Source organism: Pyrgilauda ruficollis, unplaced genomic scaffold, assembly GCF_017590135.1.
Source record: "Pyrgilauda ruficollis isolate IOZ18807 unplaced genomic scaffold, ASM1759013v1 scaffold3, whole genome shotgun sequence".
NCBI classification, from domain to species: domain Eukaryota; kingdom Metazoa; phylum Chordata; class Aves; order Passeriformes; family Passeridae; genus Pyrgilauda; species Pyrgilauda ruficollis.
This window is the reverse complement of record NW_024524377.1, coordinates 24,638,523-24,650,868: the sequence shown is the minus strand read 5'-3', so window position 1 is coordinate 24,650,868 and position 12,346 is coordinate 24,638,523. Positions and strand designations below refer to the sequence as shown.

General features: G+C 39.3%; 1 protein-coding gene across 4 annotated transcripts in view; it reads right to left on the bottom strand.

The window, feature by feature from the left end:
* ALS2 (alsin Rho guanine nucleotide exchange factor ALS2) overlaps positions 1 to 12,346 on the bottom strand; it is a 37,076-nt gene that overhangs the window by 22,291 nt on the left and 2,439 nt on the right. For all 4 annotated transcript variants that reach the window (XM_041473596.1, XM_041473599.1, XM_041473597.1 and 1 more), the window contains 8 exons: positions 10,470 to 10,559; positions 8,370 to 8,524; positions 6,982 to 7,898; positions 4,276 to 4,636; positions 3,253 to 3,421; positions 2,693 to 2,789; positions 2,213 to 2,290; positions 1,075 to 1,251 (listed from right to left, as the gene is read on the bottom strand). In XM_041473596.1, the coding sequence (XP_041329530.1) occupies positions 1,075 to 1,251; positions 2,213 to 2,290; positions 2,693 to 2,789; positions 3,253 to 3,421; positions 4,276 to 4,636; positions 6,982 to 7,898; positions 8,370 to 8,524; positions 10,470 to 10,489 (1,974 nt within the window). In that variant the 5' untranslated portion in view covers positions 10,490 to 10,559. The remainder of the gene's footprint in view (positions 1 to 1,074; positions 1,252 to 2,212; positions 2,291 to 2,692; positions 2,790 to 3,252; positions 3,422 to 4,275; positions 4,637 to 6,981; positions 7,899 to 8,369; positions 8,525 to 10,469; positions 10,560 to 12,346) is intronic.

The following is a 12,346-nucleotide window of genomic DNA, read 5'->3' as shown; positions in this document are numbered from 1 at the left end:
CCTAAGGTCAGCACAAGTGCCACTGATGCATTGTGGTTCCTCACTAATTTTGGCACACATGCAAAAGCAAGTAATTCAGAGTTTGAGCTCTACTTTTATTTCCTTGATGGTTAAATAGAGGGTTCCTTTGAAACACTGAGCCAAAGTTGTTCAACAGGCAACCAATTCTTATATGCAAGAGCCTACCAGTCACCCTTAAGAGAAGGGAGTGGCTAGCAACAATCTTACAGAAGGCTTACAGGAGTGTGTGTCTGCAGGCACAGACATAGACCCAGTGTCTAAATCTCTGTCCCTTCTCAAAACACCTCCCAAACAGCTTTTCCGCTCAGTTTAGGGAAATAGCTCCCAGAGGAGCTAAGGCAGAGACACTCTCTACCCTCACAATTTCCTTCCTGGTACCTTAAACTCACGTTGGTTTGAAACCATACACAAACAACTTGGAAGAGGCCATGCAATCAAGAGTTCATACCGCTACCTCATGCCAACCTCAAGGCACATGTAAGATTCAGCTTCGTGAAAAAAAACCGTGTAGGGGCACCTCCTGTCTCCCACTAACATCAAATGCATATTTTTGCTCAGATCCCCCTTTGCACTCATGTGAAAGGGAGGGGTAGGGAAGGAGAAGGTGCAGAACTCAGGGGGACCTTCTGCCCAGTCACAAACAAGAGGCAGAATACTGGAATGAAGTAACAGAATAGGGCAGCCCGTGGCCTCAGCCAGTTGAGAGACAAGCAAGTGAAGAGCAATAGCAGGGAAGACTGAACACAAAGACTGGTGAAGCAGAGCACAATAAAAGAGTGCATTTCTGCAGCACACACAGACAGAAGGAAATGGATTAACACACTAGAAACACCTCCTTGTCCCTCAAACAGAAGGGAAGGCCAAGAAACAGGCAGGGGAGAGAACAATACTACTCGACCTCCTCTCTGCCCCCCATCCAATGTGCTCCTCATTTGACTACTAGGAACCAACCATGTGGCTTGACACCCTTAAAGCTCATCAAGCCACCAACACCATGCTATTTCCTAAGAGCACCACTATGACCTGCACTGACTTAAAGGAAATAACACTCACCTTACTACAAGCTAATAACAAAATTGGACTCTTAGTACAGCTATTTTCATTCAAATTATTTTCTGTTGATGTCTCCTGGCCACAGTAATATAATCCAGGTTGGAAGTCTTTCTCATCTGCTAAGAAGAGAGAATAATCTAGTCCTGCTGCCGTAGTCCAAATCCCATCACCACACACCTAAAATTCAGGAGAAAGGAAGACATTAAAAATCATCACCCAAAGCTGGAAGGAGAGAAAAGTATATAACTCTTCTAGTCACACATGTACATAATACACCTGCCATGACAAACGATTGCAATAACCAGCCAATTTTTCAGCTTCAGTGTCTCATAACAAATAACATCCTTGCACATATACTGAAAACACTTTCCAGTTTTCTTTCTAATGGCTGATTTTTTTGCCTTTCAGTTACAAATCAGTTTTATTTTTAAATGGGCATCAAGTGAGTTTGAGTAAAGCGGAACACTCTTCTCCCCTCTACATGAAACTAGGAAATCTATATAAACTTGGGAGACAGTTAAACTGCTGTACATTAATTTGCATAAGGCCTAAGCAGGAAAATTATGCAGCTAGCTTTCCATTAAGATGAGCACTAGAAAACATGGGAAAGGCTGTGGTCTAACCCAAAAATTGTTATTTTGCTATTCACTCAATGCGGTGAAAAGTTCAAAACAAAGGAAAAAACAACTGCCAAAATTCTGCAAAGCTCCGGAAACAAGGAAACGAACAACAAACGTGGCTGTGGTCCAGCCAAGATAAAAACACTAGAAACAATTGTTTAGAATAAAAACAGAGTTCTGAAGTACTTAGAAGTTTCAACACTGTAACATCAATACCAGAGAAACCAAACATAAGGTAAAAGTGAAATCTGATAGGAAGATACAGCCAGTCACATTTCTCAGTTCTAGAACTTCACTGTGGTCAAAAACCAGGGGAAGTCTGTGTAAATGATCTCTTGGGTAGATTTTCACAGGCTCATCTAAAGATCACTTCACAGCACAAGCCAAAGAAAATCAAGGGCTCTGTTATTAAATAGCACATAGATCCATGAACAGCTCCTTCTCAGAAATTACTCTGCAATCACTTGTATAAGAAGACACCCTAAACTGAAAGAAGAAAACCACAGAAAACAAAGTACCTTTGCAAGACGAGGGACGGTTGTTGGGGAGTTCAAGTGACCAAGCTGGCCAGAGATATTACTGCCCCAGGAATACACCTGCAAGAAGCAGTGCTGAACATCAGAATGTACATCTATATACATGGAAACATACTGAACTGTGCTAGTACAACACATCAAGTGTGCAAACACACAAGTCAAGGCTATAGAAGTCACATACTGAAAAACATTTCCTTCATTTTCACTGCCTTCCTACATTCTGAGATTGTCTTCTCACATCCAGAAATGGAATGCATCAAATCAACTCACAGCAATCTTTAAACATAAAGTTGATGGTACATGCAGAACTGGGGCAGAAATGCAATTTACATTCCACACTACTTCCATGCTGCCTCCCAGAAATGGGAACAAAAGTTCAGAAGCAAAAGAAACTAAAAACTAGAAAAGACCAAACATGATAATTATGTTAGAGAAACAATAAATGGTAACAATCACTTGTACCTGGGATTTGGCAGTGAGTGCTAAGGAATGATGGCCACCAGCAGAGAGGTGAATCACTTCCTTACCATCAAGGCTTTTCACACACAGTGGCTGAAGCCTGGCAATCCCCAGAACCCGTAAGGTGAGGGAACAGGGGCAGAATGTGCGAAAAAGAAAAAAATATTATCAGAGGTACTGTTAATGTAGAAATGCTCAAGGTTTTATTTCCTTCCCCAAAACAAATTAGAAAAAACAAAGATATATGGAACGTTCTGGCAATAAACCAGCTCAGTCAAAATAGTCAGGAAGGGCAAAAGTTGATGTCAGTCCTCACCCCAATTTAGACAAAGTCAAAATATCACCAAAACTGTTACTGATTACAAAGGGTAAAATTGGAATTGATTGATGCCCAGTAACAATACAGCACAAAACGTTACTTAGAGAAACTTAGGTCACAATACCTAAAAGAACAAGCAGACACTGCATGGCAGATGTTTAAATCTGAGAAGCTGAGACAGTTCAATACTCAAAATTTTCTAGCAATCTACTGAATGAAAAAACGTTTTTCAAAGAAATCTCACCTTGGCAGAACATCACCATGCCCTAGCTGTCCTTCCTTGCCCTTCCCCCAGCTCCACACCTCTGTTCTTAGAGAGGGCAAAAGAGCATCAGCTTCACCACTGTAGGTTGGAGTCAGAGCCACAGTCCTCATTTTTGCCCGTCCTACCTTCCGTAAGAGCCTTGGGGAAACTGAGCAGAGGCCAAGAATGAGAAAAATTTCTGATCATTTTGGTAAATGTATTGCTCAGATTGTATGTTGCACAGTAACAGCACTACTTAATAGCAAGTGATCAAAACTTCTTGAAGCAGTTTTAATTCAAGCCTGAGAACAAAGGTTGACAGGTAAGACAATAGGTTATGGATACAAAGAAGTAACAGAGGTGCTAAAACCAGGTAGATATCAAGTAGTTTTCACCAGCTGCTAAAGTATAGCAGACATATGAAAATCATGCAGTTATAATGAAGTAAATGAACCAAAATAAACTATACATAAAAGTGGTTTGAAAGAAAATATATCCTTGCAGTGAACAGAAGACTTCAATACTTCCTAAACCTCCCCTCAAATCTAAGATCAATACAGTACTAAACCATATACACATTCAGAGCAATTAACAGCACTAAAATCTGTGAGGGAACAAAGTCATTAACTTTGAAGATCAGCAGCGGGAACTGGAATACTTATAGGTCTCTGGCTCAACACCAGCTCAGTGCAGTGCAGATTGCACACCACACAAATTTTTATCAGCTACAAAACCAACATGAAAGATTATTTGGCAATATGACTCCTCCAATGTGTTCGCTTTATCTTCATTTAACAAGAAAGACCATTTATAAACCCACTGTTTTTGGTTTTCTTAGCATGCAGCATCTGCTAGTCTTCACTCTCTCCGCTGCTTTCAAGTTCTAAGATATCATTTACAATTCATACACACCTTTGAGAGATCATTAGATTTGTGTTTAATAAACACTTGGGGTTTTTTCTCTTATAAACCTCCACATTATTATAAGTTTTCCAGTGTTTTTTCTCCAACATGCTTGTTTACCTTGTGACAACAAGCCAGGCAGGGAGAGCCTTCGACTCCCTCCTTCAGATTCCTCTTCTCTAATATCTACTAAACTGGAACTCTTCTTCCCCTGCATGGATTCCAGCCTGACCTGCTCTTCTCGACTGTCCTTCAGAGCTTCGGGCCCCGGGGACCTGCTGCCCGACTGAGATCCTGACTCACTTGAAGATGTGCCATAGAAGTTCATGACTTTCTTCAGGGACAAGGCTCCAGCCTCGTAGGTGGCAGCGACTCTCACCCCAACCGCCGAGGCACACGAGGCCACCAGGCTGTTCAGCGTGGATGTGCTGCTACCCGGAGGGCCAGGGATACAAGCACCAAGCTGTTCCTCTTGAGATGGCTAAAAGCAAAGGGAAATGGGAAACTATCAGAGCAGACAGCACAGAACAGTAGGATGATGATGCACATTCACTATTCTAACCATGGGCTAGACTGAACACTATATAATATTTATTATAAATGTTTACTGTAAGTTATAGATGTATTTTAACTGTATAAATAACATAAATTATCTAGGTTTTCTGTGCTTAGGTGTACATCTATTGCTCAGAATTATTTTTTAAAGGTAGCACCAAGCACCATTTCTAAAAGAATTGGGCTTTGTCTGTTACACCTGTCTTGTAGCTCATCCATAAGAGACTGTAAGTCTGGGGTTTTTAAATACCAACAAAAAAAGGATTTTTGCACACAGATATAAGAAGGGATATAATTCTAAGCTTATTACCAACTTCTTTGCCACCAATGAAAGTGCATCAGTGAGCATGTTCCATTTTGAAAGAGACAAGTTCTTTTCAATACAGTAAAAGGTAAACAGCAATTCCTGGATTAATTTTGCAAGGCCTATCTTAAAACCAGACTGGGCTGTGTCACCCACCACTGTTGTATCCATACGAAGCTTAGTCAATAATCATCAAGTCACATGAGGAACAAACTGACTGAAGGCAATGATTAGCCCCAGCACACCATTACCTGTAATAGCAATCAGCTGATCCACAAAATAAGAAATAATGCACAAAATTACCTCTGACAAATAGTTTGAATATTAAAACAAAGACAGCAAAGTTCCATTTTCCCATCTAATACACAGTGGAAAATAGTATTATTACAAGTACTACAGCTCATTTTATTCCACCAAAATAAAAACAATCTTTGACTTCTTTAGGTTAAAGGACTGGGATTGACTCTATTTACTTCATCCTATTTCTAAAAGGCATACCTAGCAAAACAGGAAAGAAAACTTCATTTGTGTAGGAAAGCAAAGAAAAACGAAGGATTTTACTAATGCTGAAACATTACATTAGACCTCATCTCTGCTCTTCACCTGCATATCAATTGTGGAAGATTCAGTGAATCAATTCCAGTCTTGATTCCTGAAACTGTGCAAGGAAAACAGTGCTCTGGAAATACGCCAGGAGCAAGGAACTGAGAAAGGGAGCATGAAACTATGTGTTTCAGGCATTTCTCAATGCTGGAGTTCTTGCAAGAGTCTGAGGAGCCTACAACTGCTAGAATTCATTCATAACAGCAAAAAGCAAAAGAAAGAGCAAATGTATTTACACAGCATTGATTTCTCTAAAGGAAGTTTTCCTCAGAGTAAGAAAGTATAACTTGCTGAACTACCAAGTTAACTTGACAGATTTTAAAATTATGGGGTTTTGTTGCCATTAGAGGCAGTAACAAAAATCAACTATTTTTTAAGTATTGCGAAATTTATTTCCGAGAACCACTGTGGAGAATATTTTACTGCAATTACTAAATAAACAAATAAATTTATGTCTGCACAACACTTTAAATGACAAAAGAAATTTTCAGAATTCCAGTGCCAGTTTTGCAAATTAGGCCACAGAGCAGCAGGGCTCCTGACAGGACAGTAGTTAAGTAAGGACTGCCAGACTGCGCTGCGAGATTCTGGATTAGTTCTCTGTCTAGTAACTTTTGGGTTCTATTTTCTTCCTTTTGCCCCTAATTACATTTCCTTTTTTTTTTTTTCCCCTCCCAGAAAACAGTATTTTGTCAGGGAGCCAGAAACAGTTCTTGAACCATCATGTCAAGCATTTTCTGATGCTTACTAAGAGATGAGTACTCAACTGCTCTACTATAGCATCAAAACAGCATGTTGAATAATTTTCCACACTACACAGAGTAGTGCTTACACATCTCCCACCGCTTTTCATGAGTTTGTGCCACTCCTACATTACTACCTTTAGAAGCCTTTTGGACAAACCTTTTAGCAATCTGCAATCTAGAATTTTTAACTGATTGAGAAATTAGATGGATTTGTGAGGGATTTGTTACAGATACAGAAATTAAACCTTTACCTTAAAGGTGAACTGGATGAGTACCAGTAAGATCCACTGAATCTTTCTGCCCAGACAAATGAAAGCCCATGCATCAGGAAACAGAGCACGGAAATTAGCTTATGTGGTTCTGGTACTGCAGACCATGAGGAGAGGTTAAAGCACTGTCAAGGCTGCCCACAATGAAGGCTCAATTGAACAACAGTGGAGGACAAAAAAATCTTCCACTTAAAAGCTGACAACCATCAGTGAAAAAGCCACTTGGAAACTATGAAAACACCATAGCTATATTAAACTCAGTTTTTCATTTGTAAAAAGAGCAGTATTGTCACATATGCAAGAGAAGTTATTGCAAATTATGAGCTGTAATTAGTGATTAGGTACCAACCTGTTCAGGCTCTGTACAGATGTTTTTATTCAGGCTCTCATTTAACGAGTTATCTGACAAACCAATTAAGTACTCTTTCACTTCTTTTTTGTCAGAGAGCAGAGTATTTCCCGAACTAGAAATTCCACTATCTTCCTGTCCATCGCTGCTGGAAAGGCCACTTGGTCCATCAGATTCTAAACCTACAAGCCCATGCTGTTCCACAAGTGGTTTCTGGAAGCCTTCACTTTGGCCAGCTGTTACACTTTTGCCTCCGGGGGTGTCCGATGATGGACAGAAAACGTGGTTTTCTGGCTGGTTATCAGACAGTGCTACACCCAGTGGGCAGCAGTGACTATCTGAAATGATTACATGATCTTCCTTGTCTGTCATGGTAATGAGAGGCTGACTGCAGTGATTGCATCTCTCTGGGATAGGCTTCATTTCCTGCACAGGGAGGCATTGTACCAGAGCCAGGCTGTGGTAGGCTCCACAAGCAATCTGGAGCACAACACGTCCTGCCAGGTGCTCTACCTTCTGTGGCTTTGTCACTGGGAAAGTTGTTGTTATGAGACCGAGCTGGCAGCCACTCCCCCAGGCCCATATCTCTCTGCTCAGCGACAGTGCCAGCGTGTGTTCCTCTCCACATGCCAGTTGCAAAATCCGTACTGATAGCAGAGGGCTGGTTTCGGAATCACAGATACTGACGAGCTGGGGCTCTGGCACGCACGGCTGATTAGCAACTGCACACTGGCCAGCAGAATTGTCCCCCCACATGTACACCACACCGCTCTCCGTCACGGCTCCATTGTGGAAGCTGCCGGCTGCCACCGTAATAATACGATGTCCAAGCAAAGTACTTTCTAAGATAGGACTGTTAACACGTTCCTCAGGTCGTGATCTCCAGGGCAGCTTTCCAAAACTGTAGACCTCTCCACCTGGGAGGGCGAAAAAAAGAAAAACAAATCCTAGTATGAGTGTAAAATCAATTGTTAAACCAGTGTAAAAATACGAAGACTGCTTCAGACAAACAGATATGAATTCCTAGCTCAGTCCAGGCTCAGCAAAACTATAGTTATTGATATAAGAAGGCTGCTGGTTGCTCTCCGCAATTGCTGCTAAGTTCTACACCTCACATTAACGTTACCCTGTGCATGCATGTACTGTTAAAGTAAGTAATGCTTTTCTGCCAGAAATTCGGTTATACTCCAGTCAAGTGAGTTAAGTGTATTCGTTAGTCCTTTCTAATTTAAAAACATACTAAAGGACACACAAATGTGTATGAAAAGCACAAAGTACAGTCCTCATCTTTCCAAACACATATCTAGTATCACTTCTAAAAGAAAGTAACTTGAAAATAACTGAAGATTGTTATTGCCCCAGATGGTTACAATTGAGGTGTTTATTACCTTCTGTTAGAAGTAACCCATGATGGATTCCAAGGGCCGCCTGTAACACTGTCTTTCCACTGAGGCCTGGAAGCCTTTCTGGAGTCACGGAGCAGGAACCAGCCTTCCAAACATAGACCAGGCCTCTCTCTTTGGCTCCTTCTGCCTCTTCTGAGCTACAAAGATTGGATGAAATTGGAACACAACCAGGATGAAGTTTTACATGGTTCAGTAACGCCTATGTAGGAAAGGCTTGGTAGTTCAGACATTAATTGTACTTTCAAGCCAACATATTTAAATTACTATTACCAAATAGTAAAGTAAATGCTATTAAAATGAAAAAGCAAGTGTCTTCTGCTTGAAACCATAAGGTTTTTTCTCATTTGTACTTTACCATGTACCAATTGCTCCCATTAATAGTGTGTTTAAAACATTACACCGGTAGGAGCTCATCCTTTATACACTTTCATTTCTACCTCTAGAGATAAAAATGAGGTTTTGACTGTTTGGGGTTTTTTCCTTTTTTGTAAATTCTTAATGAGTGTCTCACATTCAAATGAACCAGTTATTCAAATCAACTGAACCATGAAAAAACAAATATCCTGAAATAACATGCAATTATCAGGGCTTGCAGGAGTGACTGGAATTATGCAAACTTCAACACACTGTGGATTGAATGCTCAGTCAGCAACTTCTCCAACTCAGCACAAAGAAATTCCTCAGAATTTTGACAAGCCAGTCAAAAACAGTTTTAACAACTTGCAGAATCCCTTGATTTAAATACAAAAAGTTATGTTAAGCATCCATATAGACTAGCTTCAATTAAGACTAAAATTAAATGAAGAGTCATGCTTAAGTTTCCTTAGAATTTTATATAGACTAGACTGTTATCTACTCAGAAAGAAAAAAATAGGTTTAGCTCCTAATTTGACAACAGCCAAGTCACTCATTCCCTGCATAAATCAGTTCTTCCAGCTTGACATAAACTTGTGGAATTAAATATACTAAGATGGCAAGGGAAGCTTTGACAGAATTACAGTCTTTGTCTAGGAGAGAAGGTACAAGAAATAAAATGTACTCCAAACCTGTACCAAATCCATAAAAAAGCTATTCTGATACACCACACTGCAGGCAAACTCATGCAAGTAGCCCTGTTCCTGCAGGCCATGGATTTGTTAAACTATGTATTTTGTTAACTGTGGTGCACAGGATGAACGTCTTCATACAATCTGCCTCTAAAACATTCAAGTTAAGAGTAGCTAAGAAACCAAATTATCACTCCTAGCTCCCGTGTCCATCCCAAATATCTTTTCTACAAAACAGAAAGAAAAAAAAAAAAAAAAAAAATGAAAGGTGACAAGCCTAGAACTCTTAAAATTCAAGTAAATAGTCCATAAAGCAAACAGATTTAAAATGCAGAGTCCACCTTGCATTTCAAATACACAGGACTTGTGTTTAGAATAGAAGCAAATTTAAAAGGAACCAATCAAGTAATATCTAACCAAAGGAAAAAAAAAGGCTTAAAAATTTAATATCAATATAAGGATATTTCACCTAAGATGAAAATACAGATTTTGCACAGATGGGCAAAGCACGCCAAAGAACACAAAATTATAATATTGAGAGTTTTCATCAACATACTGTACATCAAATCTGTTCAACACCCGACATTTGTGCTTTTATCCATTTAACAGGTCTTCAGAAAACAGTGTAAAACAAATTTGGACATACACATAACAGGATTTGTGACAAAAACATCTGACCTCTATCAAGTATCTCAGTGCAATAAAAGTCTACTGGAGGGCTACTGATCCAGAATCAAAATTCACAGGTGCAGGTACCAGACAGGATGTACTGTTCACTTGGGAATGTTACTTCCAAGAGTGTAGCCTGTGGCTATGGCTCCAGAAATTACAACCATCAGCTTAAAAAAGAAGTTGCTGTTGTAGCAACTTTAGTGTTCCAGACACAACTGAAGCTAAGACAATCATCTTCCCTTTGGTGTAAGTTTTAGTACAAGTTACATAAAGAGTATGCTGATTTCACTTAATTTTCCAGGATGATCATGAGCTGGCCTATTTCAGGGAGCCTCTGTGGTTTCACCTAGCTGCTCATTCTCACCTTCTTTCCTGTGAGTCCATCTGTCAGTGGCAGCACTCCATCACCACCAAATTGTTCCTCTTTCAAAAGGAACAATATAATTTTCACAAACTGAAAAAGATAAAAACCAGCTATTTAATTGCAAATAACATAAAACAATAGCAACAACAAAACCAAAAAAACCTCCAAAGCTTTAGCTCCTGCCTTATTCAATAAATAAACACTTCCACACTGCCAGGATGGTTCAAGTATTTATATTTAGTTCACTCACACTGAGCTGGCAGACGGAAGCTAAACAGCCAGACTCATCCTAACTACTCAGCTCACAATGGGTCTATTGTAAGGACAGAATGAACAAACCTCGTTCAAAGGCAGAAATTCACATCAGTCTCTCTACAATTCTCATTATACCACTCAAAACCCACCAAAAATGGATTCATTTTCAGTCATAAGACAGAATTCAGTACTCAGCTAAATTTAAAGTGAACAGATGTGCATGAGCAAAAAATTATTAGGAACTGAATTTGTAACTTCACTCCTAAACCAAATCACACATCACCATTAGCAGGTGCAATTCTGCCTGGACAAAAATGCAGAAAGCAGAGTTCAAAACATTTCTTCATGCAAACTGGTAGCAGAGTGCCTATGGAGATAAAGACAACCATGAAAGGCAAGGGGAAAAAAGTGGCTACTCTAGCTACAATTTCATCCTTTCAGATTTTGAAATTTGCACGTTTACCCTCACACCTTTCCATCCTCATGAAGATAACTTTGTATCACTTTTCTTGGAATAAAACAAAGCTACAGTTAATCTTTGTTTCTTATGAGCTCTTTGGCTTCTTTTGGTGTTAAAAGAACTGGGATTTTTCTTGTTCTACTGCCTTACTATATGAAGTATTACAAATTTTAGTTACATTAATGCACGTGTATAACCACATTTATTCAAACAAAGTTTCACATATAAATGCTTTAGAGCTGTTGCTTTATTACAGTTGCTGTCTGATATCCACTGTAACAAAATCAGAAAACAAATTAGTTAGTATAAGAATTAAGACTCAGAATAAGTAGTCTGAAACTTTTGGATAGAGAAATATATATGGCCAGTCATGAATACAGGAGACAAAATATATTCAGACCTGTAACTCTCATACAGAAGTTTCAGTGCACACTTGGAATCAGTAATCATCAAGTTGATAAATAATTAAAATAACTAACAAAACCTCCAACACTTTCACTGGAGTGCTCTGAATAATGAATTACCAAGGAGATCTTCACATATAGAAACAACACAGCACACAAACAATTCCAGTCTTTCAGATACCTAGGACCCTAAAAAGAGTGATTTGGGCTTCAGAGTTGGTAAAGAACAGACTTCAAAAAGATAAAGATTTGATAACATGGCGTTATGGTAAGTCATATGCTCAAAAAACCGGCTCAAAAAAACCTCAAAAACCAGAGCATACTTTCTAGGAACACAAAGACACACTAGTCACTAGAAAGATACTGCTTTCAAGACAGCCTCTCCTTCCTCAAATACAAAAGAAAAAAACCCCACAATTGTAGAAGTTAACTTTTAAAATATTAACAAAGGAGTCTCACAAATACAAGGGAACTGTCATGCGATGCTTCAGCAGCAGAGGTGTTGATGAAACATCAAAGGAAAATGGAAGCGCATTTTGGAACCATAACTTCCTGATGTGTTCTTGCTCAGAGCAAGTAAATTTAGGGTTTTCTTTAACCTACCCAAAACCACCTAACCACACAATTCATTCTCTTGAAAATGCTAGCATCCCTCCTTTGTGAGGGACTCTAGCTTCAAATAAAATGATTCAGTGGATCACTGACTCAAAGAGATGAACACTTTGCAGAGCAACTGAAGTATCAACAAATATACCACT